Source organism: Hippocampus bargibanti, linkage group LG19, assembly GCF_051943395.1.
Source record: "Hippocampus bargibanti isolate YZ-2025 linkage group LG19, ASM5194339v1, whole genome shotgun sequence".
NCBI classification, from domain to species: Eukaryota; Metazoa; Chordata; class Actinopteri; order Syngnathiformes; family Syngnathidae; genus Hippocampus; species Hippocampus bargibanti.
Window position 1 is genome coordinate 7,603,922 of NC_142752.1, and position 17,142 is coordinate 7,621,063.

The 17,142-nt window shown below is 44.7% G+C and overlaps 2 protein-coding genes across 4 annotated transcripts in view; both read left to right on the top strand.

Moving 5' to 3' along the window:
- Positions 1 to 11,782, top strand: part of LOC148883851 (pleckstrin homology domain-containing family G member 1) — a 28,205-nt gene extending 16,423 nt beyond the window's left edge. For all 3 annotated transcript variants that reach the window (XM_089022165.1, XM_089022164.1, XM_089022163.1), the window contains exons 5-17: positions 2,284 to 2,330; positions 3,940 to 4,090; positions 4,441 to 4,572; positions 5,098 to 5,280; positions 5,352 to 5,447; positions 5,776 to 5,862; positions 5,949 to 5,982; positions 6,076 to 6,168; positions 6,608 to 6,669; positions 6,791 to 6,982; positions 7,144 to 7,263; positions 7,336 to 9,148; positions 9,237 to 11,782. In XM_089022165.1, the coding sequence (XP_088878291.1) occupies positions 2,284 to 2,330; positions 3,940 to 4,090; positions 4,441 to 4,572; positions 5,098 to 5,280; positions 5,352 to 5,447; positions 5,776 to 5,862; positions 5,949 to 5,982; positions 6,076 to 6,168; positions 6,608 to 6,669; positions 6,791 to 6,982; positions 7,144 to 7,263; positions 7,336 to 9,148; positions 9,237 to 10,114 (3,888 nt within the window). In that variant the 3' untranslated portion in view covers positions 10,115 to 11,782. The remainder of the gene's footprint in view (positions 1 to 2,283; positions 2,331 to 3,939; positions 4,091 to 4,440; positions 4,573 to 5,097; positions 5,281 to 5,351; positions 5,448 to 5,775; positions 5,863 to 5,948; positions 5,983 to 6,075; positions 6,169 to 6,607; positions 6,670 to 6,790; positions 6,983 to 7,143; positions 7,264 to 7,335; positions 9,149 to 9,236) is intronic.
- Positions 11,783 to 12,639: 857 nt separating this feature from the next.
- On the top strand, positions 12,640 to 17,008 carry tcp1 (t-complex 1). The gene is made up of 12 exons (XM_089021884.1): positions 12,640 to 12,798; positions 13,444 to 13,529; positions 13,603 to 13,731; positions 14,168 to 14,265; positions 14,348 to 14,458; positions 14,531 to 14,712; positions 14,964 to 15,090; positions 15,288 to 15,463; positions 15,551 to 15,674; positions 16,136 to 16,328; positions 16,405 to 16,568; positions 16,645 to 17,008. Exons 1-12 carry the CDS (start codon positions 12,726 to 12,728, stop codon positions 16,856 to 16,858), a joined length of 1,677 nt encoding a protein of 558 aa, XP_088878010.1. The 5' UTR covers positions 12,640 to 12,725; the 3' UTR covers positions 16,859 to 17,008.
- The last annotated feature ends 134 nt before the right edge of the window (positions 17,009 to 17,142 follow it).

The window sequence follows — 17,142 nt, forward strand, 5'->3', positions numbered from 1 at the left end:
TTCATGCTGATTCTAACGTTCAAAATTACACAAAGGGGGAGTTGTAAACTTTGTCTTTATTTACTACTACTACAAATGATTTTGGTAAATGGAGGAATGTTTTTTTTTCAATGACAGATGTCTCATCTGTAGCTATGGCAACACCTGAGTTTTGCACGGGACTCATGCAAGTTTATTTATTTATGTATTTACTATTTTTTTATGTATTTATATTTTTATTTTATTTTTGTTGCCCGGACTCATGCAAGTTTATTTATTTATGTATTTACTATTTTTTTATGTATTTATATTTTTATTTTATTTTTGTTTTATTTTTATGTTTTGAGTGCGTCTGGCTGCCACTGCCCACCCACAGAAAAAAAAGTTGTTCTTATCCCATGTCTGTAAACCGTCCTTGAGAGTTTTGAAAGGTGTGCTTATAAATGCAAGGTATTATTATTATTATTATTATTATTGTTGTTGTTGCTGTGCCGATGACTATTTTGTGTTTGGGAGCCTTTTACTGAGCAAGTAGCTTGTTCTGTAGCCACAAAGGGACATAAGTCTTCTTGTGCCGGTCCCAAGCCCGGATAAATACAGATGGTTGTGTCAGGAAGGGCATATGACATAAAAGATTGGCCAAAACAAACATGTGGATCAAACCTCTAAAGATGGAGGACACTGATTTGCTGTGGCGACCCCTTCAAGGGAAAAGCTGAAAGGAAAAGATGTTTTTTTTTTTGTTTTTTATGTTTTGTGTTTTTTATAATTGTTTTTTTCTCTCATGTTTTTTATATATTTTTTTTTATGTTTGTTAAGTTTTTTTATGTTTGTATTTTCGTTTGTATTTTTGTTTGTATTTTCGTTTGTATTTTTGTTTGTATTTTCATTCATTCATTCATTCATTCATTCTTTCATTCATTCATTCATTCATTCAGAGAATATGCAGTTTACATTTCTGTAGCTTTTTGGTTCTGTTGCAAACCGTGTGAAATTTAAAAGATGCCGTGTGTGATTTAAAAGATGCCGCCAGACTTTTCACAAGCTCTCTTTTGACGAAAATAGCTGCTCATGAGAATGTTTGACCCTTCTGCTGGTTGCAGAAAAAAAAAACACATTTTCAAAACTACCGGCAATGTAACCCAGCTTCAACTTTAAAGGAAAACAAATCAAGGTCAGCAACTAGGACGACAACAAACCGTGATGAGTAAGCCTTCCAAGTGTTTGTTATAGTCACTCAACTCAAGCACTCCGAACGAAATTACAAGATGACTCACTCTTGTCGTTCACTCTCCTTACAATAAATGGAAATTTCATTGACGCCAGTTCTTTTAGTCGACATATTTAAAATGCAGAGTGCTAATTACTTTTTTTCCCCTTATGCTGTCCACATTCAACAATCTGAAAGACATAAATACAAAAGCGTGGTCGAGTTTGAGGGCGGACATACCCCAAAGTCTGCATTTTCCCATACGTCTTGGCCATGCAAATTAGTACTCTTATCATAACGTTGATATGTCCTGCGGTCGAAATACTGAAGTTCAGTAAGTGTGTGTGTATCACACAAAAAAAAAAGATGGCAGACACATCTGGTTGCCATTAGGCCCAAAACGGTGGCCGACGACTGCTCTTCAATTTAGCTCCTTTTCCCAGGGAGCATGCCGGGCTCCTCAATTATTGGCTTGACGTCCTTAAAATGAATGCACAGTTCCCGATGAGGTAAAAAGAAAGTAAACTCTTGGGTCTGCGATCATCTGATAATAATGCCTTGTAAATCGGGTCAAAACTGTCAGTGCCTGGTTTAGTGTCCTTATCAATCATTTTTAAACCATTTTGAGACTTTTTGCAAATGTTTCAAGTGCAATATAGAATGAAAAGTTGATTTTGTCACCGCACCATGACGAAAAGCATAACCGCCCTTCGCCATAAATGTCAAATACCAAAAGCAAAGTGGCCGCACAATATTTAGATGAGCTGCCAGGAAAAGAAAAAAAAAGTTTCCCGATGAAGTCACGCTGTCTCGCGTCTGTTTGATGTCCACCGAGGGGGGCGTGAGCGATGTGAGAAAGGTTTCAATTAAAGGGGCGGAAAGGCTCTATGGAGGGGGTTTTAATGACTGCGCTCGTCAGCGTTTTTGTGCATGATGTGCCTCGCTCATTTTTTAAATGCAGGCTGACAAAAAAAAAAACGCAGACAAACCGAAAGACCTGAAATTATTTTATTAGGAAGTCTCCATTTAATTAGGACCAAACCATGTCTTATGACATACATTTATCATCTATTTTTTTTCTTTCTTCATTTCAGAGTGAAGAATTCCACATATACACGCAGTACTGCACCAATTACCCAAGGTAGGAGACATTTGATCATCTGAGCTGCACGGCGTTCATTTCCCATCCTTTTTTTTTGCTGTACGATGGCATTATTCTGTTGTCCTTGTCACCCTGATCTCATCTCCACGTTTATTCCCAGAGTCTCATATGACTCCGACATGTATGCCCATCAATGCGTTAGCTGCTCGCTAAGGAGTCAAATTGTCTGCTTGCAGTTGCGCCTCGGGGGCCGCTCACCCCTCCTTGTCTCCCTCCCTTCTTTTTTTAATTCTTTCATTCCCTGCTTGACAGACTTATAGCACACATTGCTGACAGAAAGGGTTGTTATCTGCTTATCGGAGCAACCTATTTCAATTTTTTTTTATTCTTTTCTGGGTGGGTACTCCGACAGTACACCTGGATGGAGTAATGTGACAGTCAATTTACCGTATTTTCCTGTGTACAATATGCCCCCCAAATCCTTGATTTTCTTCAAAAGATGACCCCGCGCCTTATACACAGGTGTGCCTTATATGTGAAGTAATATTGACCCACAACAGGTCTCGCAACCACTGACTCCATTTACTCCAGTAGAAGAAGTAGTGCGTAATCCCATCCTCTATAGTAGTGCCTTATAATGTGGGTGTGCCTTATATTTGGAGAACTGTTATATATTTATATCTTATATTTAGAAAACTTTTTTCACTCATTGAAGGTGCGCCTTATAGTCTGGTGCACTTTATATATGGAAAACGTTTGAAAATACACCATTCATTGAGGGTGTGCCTTATATTCTGGTGCACCTTATCATCCAGTGCGCCTTATATATGGAAAAAGGTTTGAAAATACACCATTCATTGAGGGTGCGCCTTATATTCCAGTGCACCTTATATATGGAAACCGTTTGAAAATACACCATTCATTGGGGGTGTGCTTTATATTCTGGTGTACCTTATAGTCCAGTGTGCCTTATATATGGAAAATGTTTGAAAATACACCATTCATAGCGGTGCACCTTATACTGTATTCAGGTATACACTGGAAAATACGTTTTGAAACGTGAAGCTGGGGATGCAAATATCACGGTTTTATAATACTCGCGAAGAGTATCATTTTTTCTACATGGGCCTTTCCCCGTATCCAGGACGCAGCTGGTAACCCCGGTTTAGGTCACACAGGACAACGACAACACAGACGAATAGAAGATGGTCACTTAGCTGCAGATGTATCGAGGTCACGCCAGACTCCAAGGTCGGGTTTCCTCCCAAGAACAATGTGGAGACTGTACGCAGCTCTGCTGGCATTCTGACATGCAGAAATGCTTTTCTGCGTTCAGTGGGGGGTTTGCAATGTTCCTCAAGGTCTTTCAGTTGAGAGACTGATGATTTTTATTAGTTTTAGTGTTAACTTTAGTTTTGGAGCAATTATTAAATGCAGTCGCAGTCTTCATGAGAAATGCTTTTCTAGGCCTTTACCGTGGCCCCTTTCAGTTCTGCTTTCTTTCAGTCTCTTCTTTGGGAGCTAAAATGCATCCTATATTCGGTTACGGGCTGCTGATTTAATTGTCCAGTCTCAAACCTTCAACTCCTGCCACCCGATGACTCATTTTCATACGTTTTGGCTTCATTGCCGTGTTTTGACTCTGCAGGTCGGTGGCTGTGCTTACCGAGTGCATGAGGAACAAGGCGTTGGCCAAGTTTTTCCGCGAGCGCCAAGAATCTCTGCGCCACTCCTTGCCTCTGGGCTCCTACCTGCTGAAGCCGGTGCAAAGGATCCTCAAGTACCATCTGCTGCTTCACGTACGTCGCTGTGGCATCTGGAAGTTCATCCGTCGTGGTTAACGTGCATTTCCATCTGGCTGCACACGCATGGCACGAAATCAGTCACGTTTTGTTCCAAACCACATAAGCGGAGATTGGGATTGGGTCCCGATTTTTACCGCCAAATATTTGAAACATATGGTGCTCGGTGGGAATGTTCCTTTGTGTGTCTGCCATGCTGTAAATAGAAGAGAAGGTTGTAAAGTGTTCTTGGAGACAAATGAATGTTTTCATTTGTTTGAATTTTTTGTTATTGTTTTTTTTTTGGGGGGGTGCGCTTTAAAAAAATCACTGCTTACTTTTGCATTTTGCTTGCGGTGTGTTTGTAGGAGATCGCCAACCATATGGAGAAGGACACCGAAACGTACGAGGTGGTTCAGGAAGCCATCGACACCATGCAGAGAGTGGCTTGGCACATCAATGACATGAAGAGGAAGCACGAACATGCTGTTAGGTTGCAGGTACAGTCAACAAACTTTCCCGTCAGTTTAAAAACCATTTAAAGTAATGCGTAGCCGGCACACCTTGATTGCATCACACCCCCAGTTTCTTATTTCTTTTTCCTTTTTTTTCTGTTGAATGATGTTCGCTTTGGACTCGACTAAGCCAAATATCTGATTCACTGGGCTGATTGACGGCCTTGCATAAGGAGGGCAATATAAAAGGGGCGCTTGTTTCTTCGATCAGCCGGAAGAGTCAATTGGATTCGAGAATGCATGCGGGGGTTTCGAGAGTGTTTGTGGCTCTTTTTTTTTTCCATGCCCTTGTCTTGATTTTTGCAGTGTGTAAGTCCTCGAGCGTGGCTAGGGTGGTTCCAATCATTTTTTTTTGGCCATCCTAACTGTCCTTTAAAGTCGGATTTTGATGGATGAACACAGGATTGATTTGATGACTGCCATTTTTTGATTACATTCCTTTTCCCACTTAGGACTCGATCATGATTTAGGACCAAACCCCGCAAGTGAATCCGCCGGCTCTCATTGCAGGAAATCCAGAGCTTGCTAACCAACTGGAAAGGCCCTGATCTAACTGGCTACGGCGAGTTGGTCCTGGAAGGAACCTTTCGACTGCAGCGAGCCAAAAATGAGAGAACGCTCTTCCTCTTCGACCAGCTCCTGCTCATCACGAAGAAACGAGAGGAGACGTTCACGTACAAGGCTCACATCCTGGTTAGTGGCAATCGCCTCACGTGACGGTATGTGGTAACCGACGACGTGTTGAACCTGACATCGCGTTGCAGTGCTGCAACCTCATGCTGGTGGAAGTCATCCCCAAAGAGCCACTGAGTTTCAGTGTATTTTACTACAAGAATCCCAAACTGCAGCACACCGTCCAGGTAACATCACATGACATCACGTCCTGGGTGCTGCGAGTGTACTTAAATGTTATGTTGAACCCTTTTGTCCAACCTGTCACCCGATAACCTGATAGGCTGTCTGCTGAAGTAACCTCTGTCCCAGAAAGGGTTAAACGTTGACAACCGAAAACGTGATCCGAGCGGGACAGCCCTTTGTCTTATCTAAGCCTTGTTTTGCAATAAAACCGCAAATGTGTTGTGTAAAAAAGCAGAGGTTTTCGAGTGGGGGGCTTTATCCTAAACAAATCTCACCTCGCATGCATGCCTGCTATTTATTATCATCTCTGCTCTTTGATGTTGCCCGCAGGCCAAATCCCAGCAAGATAAGCGCATGTGGATCTTGCACCTCAAGAGACTTATACTTGAAAATCACCCTGCCAAAATCCCTGCCAAGGTGAGGACAGCTTGTCTGCGGATGCTCCCCAAGCCCCATTTTTCTCCAAGAAGCTGTCTAACCTTTTTTCATTTCATCCTTTCCAGGCTAAGCAAGCCATCCTGGAGATGGACGCCATGCGTAAGTGCCAGTCACAATAGGGTTGCGTTACATTTTTATGTGTCATGTGATATTTTGTCAATTAATGTGCAATGTTTTTACATTTTTTTCCAGATCTTCCCGGATTTCACTACAGTCCTGAGATTGACAAGAAGGATTCACCACAGACCAAAGAAGGCCCAACTCCGCGCAGAGGGCGTAGAAAAGGTGGGCATTTTTTAGCACATTTCGCACCATTGAACCCAATTTAAAAAATACCATATTTTCCGGTGTATAAGGTACACCCAAAATACTTCATTTTCTTTAAATATGCCTGTGCGCCTTATATGTAAAGTAATATTGAGCCACTACAGGTCTCACAACGACTGTCAGCAGTCACCGACTTCATTCCCCCCCTATAGTGCGTAACCCCAGCCTCTACTGTAAGCGCCTTATAATGTGGTGTGCCTTATATTTGGAAAACTTGTATATTTAAATCTCATATTTGGAAAACTTATTTCATTCATTGAAGATGTGTCTTACACTGTAGTACAGTGAGCCTCATATATGTAAAAAAAAGTTCATTGGGGTTGGGCCTTATACACCAGTGCAGCTTATACACCGGAAAATACGGTCATAAATTTAAAATTTGTATGTGTCTCTTCAGAACCGCTTGCAAAATTACTGAAAAACGCCAAGCAGAATGCAGTCAACGGCGACGGAGAAAAGGTCGGTATGCAAAGAACGATGATACACAGCTTAAAGAGTTGAAAAGAAGCAACTTGAGAACCCACACACGTATGTGATGCTTGCATAACCAAAATAAGCCTTTGAATTTTCCTCACCCTAGCGAACAAGTCTGGGCACAAGCCTGCTCTCTCCCGTGTCCCAGCTGGCTCTGGGCACGATAGGCCGCAGCCGCAGTCTCATCAACCAGTCGCAGGAGTCTTTGGACCCCGCCGACCATTACGACCACAGCGATCGAGAGGAAGGGGAGGAGCCGCACCAACAAGACGCTGATGACGAGGACGAGAGCGTCTCGGTAAGGTTAAATCGTCAAAGATCGGAGGTTGAAACAAACATGACTGCTCTGCTATCAAAATTTGATTCTTCCCACTCTACTCCAATTGGAATGAAATCAAACATATCCTGTTTTCTTTTATTTTGATTGCCGTTTTTTCTGTTTTGCGACCGTGCCTGCAGGGTGGCGGCAAAAGGTTGCGAGTGACGGGCAAAAGCAGCCGCAAGAGGCTGAACCCTCAAGCGTCAGTGGACAGTATAGAGCAATGGAAAACTTTCAACATGAGCGCTTTAGATCTTCAGGTTTGTTAAAAAAATGATGGATTTTGCGAGTCATTTGGGTGCTGGTCTGAAGCTTTCCCTATGTTCCCTTAGAGGGCCAGAGAATCCCTCGTGAGGGACGGAAGTCACCACCCACCGCTCCGCAGGACCGCTCACGTGGTCGAAGAACCTCCAGAGTCTCCTGTCGCATCCGTCGTCGTGACAGAAAATGATCATTCTGTTCAAAACATCTGGGCAGACCACCGTGCTCGCAGGGCCATGTTCCCCACCCGACAGAGAACCACGCACCCCGACGACGATGACGATATCTACCAGATGTTCGTTCCCACCGAAGTAGGCGGACCAGAACCAGAGTCACCCTTCGAGCGTTCGGATGTCCCATTGTCTCCGAGGACCACCCGGCCTTGCAGCTGGCACGTGGAACAGCCCACTTCCGTCCAGGTTGAACTGCCATCCGGCAGCAGGGTTTTGCGAAGGGCGAGCAGCGTCGGCGAGAATGCCACGGAGGCTAGCAAAAGTCCAGATGACACCCAGGCGGGTCACAACTTAGAAGTGATTCACACAGAATCCTCCAGCAACGACATATCGGGATCCTCATCAGCTGAGCATTTGACAATGGACGATATCGAAAACGTGTATGACAACATCAGCTTCGAAGACCTCAAAAGAATGGGCCTGATTCGAAGAGATTCGAGTGAATGGCAGGCACGTAAACCAACTTCTTCTTCCGCACAAGGTTCACAGATCCAAGCGGCTCGGCCACTCAATGTTCCAGAATCTCTGAACATCTCAGAGCCAATCATTGAGTTTAACGGCCAGGCAAAAGAGGACATTCGGTCCTTCGCCCAGGAAGAAAGATCGACCGAGCTCAAGATCGTCGAGGAGAACATCTATGACACCATTTGTTTTCGGGATCCTCCATCTATCGATGCGCAGAAGATCAATGAGATGAATGAAGCCGATCCCCACAGGGACATTCTGATGGCGTGCGAGCAAGGCTTCACAAGAACCTCTGGACAGTTTATCTCACAGGAGAGCCTTCACTCGGGGGATGTCCTGCATCCCGCCCCATGTTCTTCAGAGCCGGGGTACTTATCGTCATCCGTTTCATTGGCCTCGCAACAGCCCTCGAAAGGAGATCGCTCATCTGAGCATGTGGATGAGCTCTGGAATGACCTGGAGAACTACATCAGGAACAACGAGAAGAAAGCGGACCGACTACCCGCTGCCTTCCCTGTTGGTGCTGGAGAGTCAGCCGAGCCGCACTCCTCAGTCCAAAGCAGTCGTACAGAAAAGTTTCCCTCCTGCGGTCGTCCAACTATAAGTGGCACCCCGCATCAACCGAAACACCCTCCCGTGCGCACGTCGCAATCCTCCAACATCCCGATCATCAACTTCCCTGACCTTCAGAGCGACAAACCCTCCAAAGATGAAAATCCAAATCCGGTTCCTGCTTTGGAAACCTTCCCAGTTGTCCCAGAGCCCCAGCCAGGCACAGTGAGGAGCATGCGCAACAGACTGGCCCGCCTCAGCAGCGGTAGCTTCCGGCTAGAGGACAACGACCTCGTAGAACTTCCTCCGAAAATCCCTCAGCAGAGAGAGAATCCCGTCAAGGATATCCATAATTTGTTCCCGGGTCAACTGGCACGTCCGGACTCGCCTCTGGCCTCTTCCTCACTCATGCTGGCCGAGTCGGTGGACTTTCCGTTGGAACTGATGGACAAAACAAAAAGTCGTGTCTTTTTAATGGCGCGGCAATATAGCCAGAAGATCAAGAAAGCCAATCAGCTGCTGCGCATGAGGAGCATGGATCCCGGGGACGCTTGTAGTCGATCCAGAGCCGACAGAAGGCAAAAAGACCTGGCGGCCATCCTTGAAGAAAAAAAACAAGGGGGAGCCGCCATAGGTAAGACAAAACTTTTCAGGGTTTAAAAATGACTGTGTATTATTGAAGACAAACCGTTTTTTATTCTCCTGCATTCTGTCTTCTTCAGGTGCAAGGATAGCGGAATATTCCCAGCTTTACGACCAAGTCATGTTCAAGGATTCCTCAACTCATCCAGGTCTTGCGTCCTCTCCGTCCATGCCTGAGACCTCCATGGAGGATGACTGGCTCCACTCCACCTACAGCAACGGCGAGCTGTCCAGCTACATGTCCCCCAGACTCACGTCTTCCCGCTCCATCCCATCTCTCAAGACCACCATGGCCTCGCCGAGCAGCCCGCCATCACAGAGATGGAGCTCCTGCTTATCGGCTCCGAGCGAGAAAGAGGAGCACGTCTACAGTACCATCAAGAGACATCCTTCATTTAACGCGCCGTCCTCGCCGTCTCAAAACTGTCAGTCGGCCGGTTCTCTGACTAGCCAGCCGGTGGAGAGAAGCAACCCGTCGGGACTTGAATGCAACGGATCGGCAGAACGTCTGGCCGGTCCCGGTTTAAGCCATGCCGGTCGACAGAGTAGCCTCCCGGAAAGGTCTTTCCAAGGTGAGTCGGACCTCACCTTGCACGACGGCCAACACGTGGTGGTCCTGAACCGAGCGTCGGCCTTGAGCATCCTGGCCGCCACCCAGAACTACTTTTCGAACTTTAAGGACGCCGACGATGACGACGACTACGTGGAGATTCGCTCGGAGGACGAAGTGGAACCGGAGCAGGGCGGGTCGGCGGCTGGTTGCACCTACCAAAACCGGATTCTGGTCCATTCGCGGAGTTTGCCCTGCACGCCCGTGCGATCCGCTGACGCGCTTAGGTCTCTAGAACGCGAGCATCTGGAGAAATATCTCTGGAGTGAGCCGCAGCAGAGTCAGCCCAACATCGTCCAGTCTCTTCGGGAAAAGTTCCAGTGTCTGAGCTCCAGTAGCTTTGCCTGAGTCGACCTCACAACCAAAAGCTAAATCTCTCATACATTTGACATACAACTAAGAAATCCTACTACGACTACTACTTTACCGACAGTGAAGCCCACAAACAAAATAGAAGCGAGCACAAAGTTCTACACAAGCCAAAACGGATATTTTACAGCGCCAAACATATTTACTGTAAATACCTCTTGTTTACGTCAAAGGCTTTAAAGTAAAAGACACAAGTTGTTCATTGCGAATGATGGCGTCTTCCTACAAATTTAGCAAACTTTTGTTACCGGCGATTCATAGTCAAATCATGTCAGTCGCCAAACTGGTGAGAACTTTCTCCAGCGGACATCTTCAAACTCCTGCTTTCATCTGCCTAGCCTTACACAAATCATTTTTTTCTTGGTCCTGCACAGTATCACAAATTTGTACATTTTAAGAATGGCTGTCACCTGGCGAGAATGTCACTTTGCACGTACGTGGTCACGCAAATAACACAGGATCACAGGTTTGGCGAGTTCACATAGGAGACTGAAACCGCTCTTCACTCACTTTGCCACCAGTTATGCTTTCAAACAAGGAGACTTGATAATATTTTACATTCTCAATAAGAACATAAGCATTCATATTTATTTTTGAACTTATGAGCAAACGGCAAACTGTATGTGTGCATTGCAATATATGGATTTTTTTGACCAATTAAAAATGATCTTCCGGGACCATCATGGCTAGCATTAAGAATTCTGAAGACTATATTGCTGTAGAATAGGGATGGGCATAATTACATAAGCATATTGTTGACCATATATGGAATTGATTCTAGATAAAGATGCCCGTTGAGTGCACTACCTGGTTGCAAACGACTCATCCAGTAAAAACCACATCCATGCACATGTTGTTTCTCTTCATCTCGTAATATCTTTAAAGTAAGCAATGAATTGATATGCATATTTTACCCATTGCCAGTGCAACAAAATGTTCATCTCTACTGTTCACAGTGTTGTACGTCTATGTAAAGTGAGTGTTTGACACCAATATGCATCAAGCTACTGATTATACGGCCACATTTGAAAGGTTAAAGGGTTTTCTTAATATCTTAAGGGACAACGGCAACTTTTACGACAGATGCGCATGCCGTCTTATTTATTCCAAAGCATCCTTGTGATTTTATATGACAATTCATGCAAAGGTAGGTCCATTACAGGTTGTAAATTAATAGACTAATGTATTTATTGAACGGTTATTCAAATTCTAGTCAGATACTGTGAATGGGTGTTATTTCTGTTAGTTTTTTTAATCATGCACTGCTTAATGCAAGTTCCAAATGTAAAGTTAGAAAGCACAACATCACAGTCTACTGTTCATTTCAGAACACATGCATCGAAAAAGATCAGTTTGACATATGAAGTATGTTTTTCTTTTTTTCATTGTATACATTTGTCTTCTGCTTCCCTGGTGGAGATTGTCAATCTTCATTGACTTGTTTTTTTTTCCTGCACTTTTCTTCAAATGTCTACTTTGTAACCATTTTGTAAAGATGTATATTTTCGGAAAGTTACTCTTGTTTGACATATAATGCTTTATAATGCTTTAATGTTTAGGTCAAGTGTACTGTATTTTTTTTAACGGCCTAGTTGTCATTGCCCAACCAACCAATGTATTGGAGGTAATAAATTTCAATCTAAACTATGTGGTGTTTTTCTCATTATTATGTATTAATTATTTTGTGTGCACCTTCATTATCTAAATAAAATTCATTGATTAATTTTGACTTGATAGGTATGAAAGTGAGGACAAATTGTTTGAATTGTGCTCTGGAGTTGGCTGGAGACGTGTCCTGGGTAAACTCCACCTCTTGCCCAAAGGCAGTGAGATCAGCTCCACTGTACCTGCAACTCCACCAAAGACAGATGGATTCATCCAGGGTTTAATGAACCATACATGTTTCTGGTATGTGGAAGGAAGCCATACCACCTGAGGGGAGGAACAAGGCGAATATCACAGAGTTGTGTCGTGTACCTGCAAACCCCACACAAGCACGTGTTTCTCCGAGTCCTCCAGTTTCCTCAAACACTCTAAAATCATGCATTGCAGGCTGATTGAATGCAATAAATTGTCCCCAGATGTAATGTGAGCGTGAATGGTTGTTTGTTTCCGTGTGCCCTGCGATTGTCTGACAACCGGTTCAGGGTGTCCCCCGTCCACTGGCTGAAGATAGCTGGGATAGGCACCAGCTCCCCCTGTGACTCGTGAGAATAAAGTGGTTCAGGAATGAATGAATAAACTGATTAATAAAACAAATGCTAAATTATCTCACCCAATGGTGAAGTGAGCTACCACCAGGTGGCGTAATGCTAAGTTACTTAACTCCACTATATATCCCACGAAGAAGAGTTGCTGGTTTCTGGGATACGTAGTTTAAATAAAGTAACATCTTAGTATTTGTTCCGTTTCGTTAGATTTAGTCATCAAATGGATCCATTATTTTAATGTTAAATTAAGTTACAAAAGGTGCCATTTTCAACCTTTCATGTGAGAATTATGTTTTTATTTTATTTACCGACGACGCCTGTTTTACCCACAATGCATTGCGCCGCTAGTTCCTTTCTTCTTGGGAGTGTGGTGATGCAAAATGTCGCTACTGGAAGGTCCGTTAAACGTGCTCGGCCAGCGCACAACCGGCGAATCGGTTCGCACCCAAAATGGTGAGTACTCGTGCTTACTGATGCGACATGTATACGTTGGATTTGGTGCTCTCTGCTCTCCTGATTGAGGCCAGATTTACGACACATTGAGTTTCGTGTGTAGCACATGTGCGCGGTTATATGCTAACGCTAGCTTAAAAGTGACTGTCATTGTCAGGCACATCATGCCATACATTAGCGGAACTCAAAATGTAAATAACAACAATAATAACAACACACCGACTTTTAAATCTTAACAATTTAGACTTTTATTACAATCCCCTTAAAGTACCTTCTATTCTGAACCATGGATGGATGGCTATGCTAAAGGGATAGAGGAACTCTGTCATGGTGTTGGTCTGAAGGTGTGGTTGTGTCTGTATTTCCACATGCAATAAAATGACAGAATACTACCAACAAAACGCATTTATTAATCATTCATCAATATGTTCCCGGTGAGAACCTGGTAACCCCCAACAACATCACGAGTACTCTACGGGCTTGTACCATTAACAGCTCACTTATAATGTGGTTTCTCAGGCTTTGTTGAATTGTCCATATGGCAGTGTGAACACCCGTGGAGATGTAAAGAAAAAAATGTCGCAGACAAAAATTAAAATGGGAAATGTATGTTGGGAGTCACATTTTTTTTTCCTGTCATTTCAGTCATGGCTGCCGCATCCATCGCTAACATCGTCAAGAGCTCCCTTGGACCAGTGGGCCTTGACAAAATGCTGGTGGATGACATTGGGGTAAGTTTGGTTGATTGCATTCCAACCTTTTCTTCATGAAGTATGTATTCATTTAGTTAAAATCTATCTGTAGGATGTGACCATCACCAATGACGGAGCAACCATCTTGAAGCTCCTGGAAGTAGAGCACCCGGCCGCCAAGGTCTTGTGTGAACTGGCCGACCTGCAGGACAAGGAGGTCGGGGACGGGACCACTTCTGTGGTGAGTGAAAAGAATGTCGGTCCCTGCCACGTGGTGCGCCGCCATGTCCTGTTATAGTACCGCACATCTGCCAACTGCTACAGATGTGTGGCTATGCTAACAGGAGATAGCAACTCCCATCTGTGTCAAGAGGGTATGCAGCCTCTCTTCTGCTGCCTCTAATGAAAAGATGGAACAGTGCATTTTTATTTTAATCTTCAAGCAAGTGTACATTTTAGTGATTGATAGTGTTCAAGGTAATGGGTATGCAAATAAAATTGTTAGAATTAAGATCTTTATTTTACAAAATAGTAAACAAGATTGGATCCTTCAAACTGAGTTTGTCGAAGTATATAAAAGAAAAAGAACTTGTATGTTAATGCCGAAATGCTGTTTGGGAAAAAATTACATTGATGAGATGGGATTTATGTTTACTTTCTCCGTCTATCTGTGTCAGGTAATCCTCGCTGCGGAGTTGTTAAAGAGTGCCGATGAACTGGTCAAGCAGAAGATTCACCCCACGTCGGTCATCAGCGGCTATCGCCTGGCTTGCAAGTGAGACACCCTTATCGAGGAAGGTTTGGCCATCTATCGCCGACCCGAGAAGGTCTGACGCAATTTGACTCTGTTGCTTCAGGGAGGCGGTGCGTTACATCAACGAGAATCTCACCATCGGAACTGACGACTTGGGCAAGGAATGCTTACTCAATGCAGCAAAGACCTCCATGTCCTCCAAGATCATTGGAGTGTATCCTTTCTGCTTCGAGACTATAGCGATGCAAAACGATGCACGGTGGCCGCCTTAACTCAGAGTCCCCAGCGACGCCGACTTTTTCGCCAACATGGTGGTGGACGCCACTCTGGCTGTCAAGTTTGTGGATAGCAAAGGAATGGCCAAATACCCCATCAATTCGGTCAATGTGCTGAAAGCGCACGGCCGCAGCCAGAAGGAGAGCTTCTTGGTCAACGGATACGCGCTCAACTGCACAGTGGGCTCGCAAGGTACGTCGCTTCCCGAAAGACAGAAAATTCCAGAATCGAAATCCAGTTTCCCATTTTTATTTGCTGCCGTGTCTTTTGCCATGGCGTCGGCAGTGATACGCGTGGGATACAGTGACCTGGCTTTGGCGAGAACGTGGTCACGCTGGCTTGTTGCACGTGATGACACTTTCCTGGCCAGACAGCCGCAATCGCGACTTGTGAAATGAAACTTGCGAGGGACTCCCTTTTTTATTTCTTTCTTTTTTTTGCAGGCATGACAAAGCGAGTTATCAATGCCAAGATTGCCTGTCTGGATTTCAGTTTGCAGAAGACCAAGATGAAGATGGGCGTCCAGGTTGTTATCAATGATCCAGAAAAGCTGGACCAAATCCGCCAGAGGTCGGTTGAGAAGTTTAATGGGGGGGGGGGGGGGATGCTGTTTCTTATAACCCGGGATGTTTGATGCCGCTGGTTTGAAACCGATACAGTTGTCAAACAGACACATTTTTAGGGGGGGCTTCCTCATTGTATTTTAATTTGGGGGGCAATAAACCACCAACAATCGCGAATGAGCGACATGAAAATATTTGTTGCAGAGAGTCCGACATCACGAAGGAGAGGATCCAGAAGATTCTGGCATCCGGAGCCACCGTGGTGTTGACCACAGGTGGCATCGATGACATGTGCCTCAAGTACTTTGTGGACGTCGGCGCCATGGCCGTGAGGAGAGTACTCAAGAGGGACCTCAAACGCATTGCCAAGGCCACCGGCGGTAAGAAGACAACCCGGCTTGACTTTTTTTTTCCAGCAGGCCTTTGCGTTCTTTTATTTATTTATTTTTGGGCGATTATTTCATCAGCTGTCGTCTGCCCATCTCTAACCAATTTGGAGGGAGAGGAGACGTTTGAGGCCACCATGCTGGGTCAAGCCGAGGAGGTCGTGCAAGAACGGATCTGTGACGATGAGCTCATCCTCGTCAAGAAGTAAATAAATAATAACAATAATACATTTCATTTCTAAGCGCCTTTCAAAACTCTTAAGGACACTTCACAGTCACAGGATACGTTTTTCTGCAGATTTAATCTAACTTTATTCTTTATTAAATACAGTAAAGTCTCGTTATATTGATATTCTCGGGTGTCGGAAAAAATATCGATATAACCGGACTATCGATATATCCGATCCTGCGGCATGTAAATTTTCTCCTTGCGTTCATAGAAATAGTATCGTAATAAGCAGTACTATTGATATATCAACCAATATCGATATAACGAGACTTTACTGTAATATGCGAAGAAAAATGGTAAACACAATGAAACACTCGATCTCTGATCGTCGATAGTCAAAAGCCAAATAACAAATTTCTGGCTGACTTTTTAAATCACATACAACATCATAAGATACTGAGATTTATAATTTGCGTCGATCTTCTTCCAACTTGTAGCACCAAAGCACGCACGTCGGCATCCATCATCCTACGAGGGGCTAACGACTTCATGTGTGACGAAATGGAGCGCTCGCTGCACGACGCCCTTTGCGTGGTCAAGCGGGTGCTGGAGTCCAAGTCGGTGGTCCCGGGGGGTGGCGCCGTTGAGGCGGCTTTGTCAATCTACCTGGAGAATTACGCCACCAGCATGGTATGGAAGGGAAGGTGCAATGTCAACACAACCCGAGTGAAAAAGGTGCCGGTTCGATGTTGTGATGTTTGCTCAGGGGTCCCGAGAGCAATTGGCCATCGCCGAGTTTGCGCGATCGCTGCTCGTCATCCCTAAGACCCTGGCCGTCAATGCGGCGCAGGATTCGACGGATCTGGTAGCCAAGCTGAGGGCCTTCCACAATGAGGCTCAGGTCAATCCTGAACGCAAGAATCTCAAGTGGTGAGTGATCCTGCATGAATTGTGTTTTACGGAAGCCTGTGCGGTATTTGACCAGTGCATTGGGGCCTTGTGTCAGGATCGGTCTGGACCTGTTGAACGGCAAGCCACGAGACAACAAGCAGGCGGGTGTGTACGAGCCCACCATGGTGAAAACTAAAAGTCTGAAGTTCGCCACAGAGGCGGCCATCACCATCTTGCGTATCGACGACCTCATCAAGCTCTTCCCCGAGCCCAAGGAGGGCGGCCCGTCGTACCAAGATGCCGTGCGCTCTGGGTCTCTGGAGGGTTAAATTTACCTGACGGAGCTCTTGCTTCAAGGTGTATGTAGGCTTTGCACTTCGCCTGTTTACCGAGTCCCCACTCCTCCTCCTCTTTGACTGTAAGTGATTTGCTTTCTTTTGTTTTGGACACTTAATAAAGCTGCAGTAGTGGTAAAATGACTGTTGATTCAAGTTCAAACATCATTTTGTGGTTCGTCTGTTATTTGAAAACACAAAACACGGTAAGTTTGCCTTTGTTTTATTGCAAAGGCCAATGTTCTTTACATGTGGTTATATATAACTGGTTATGAACC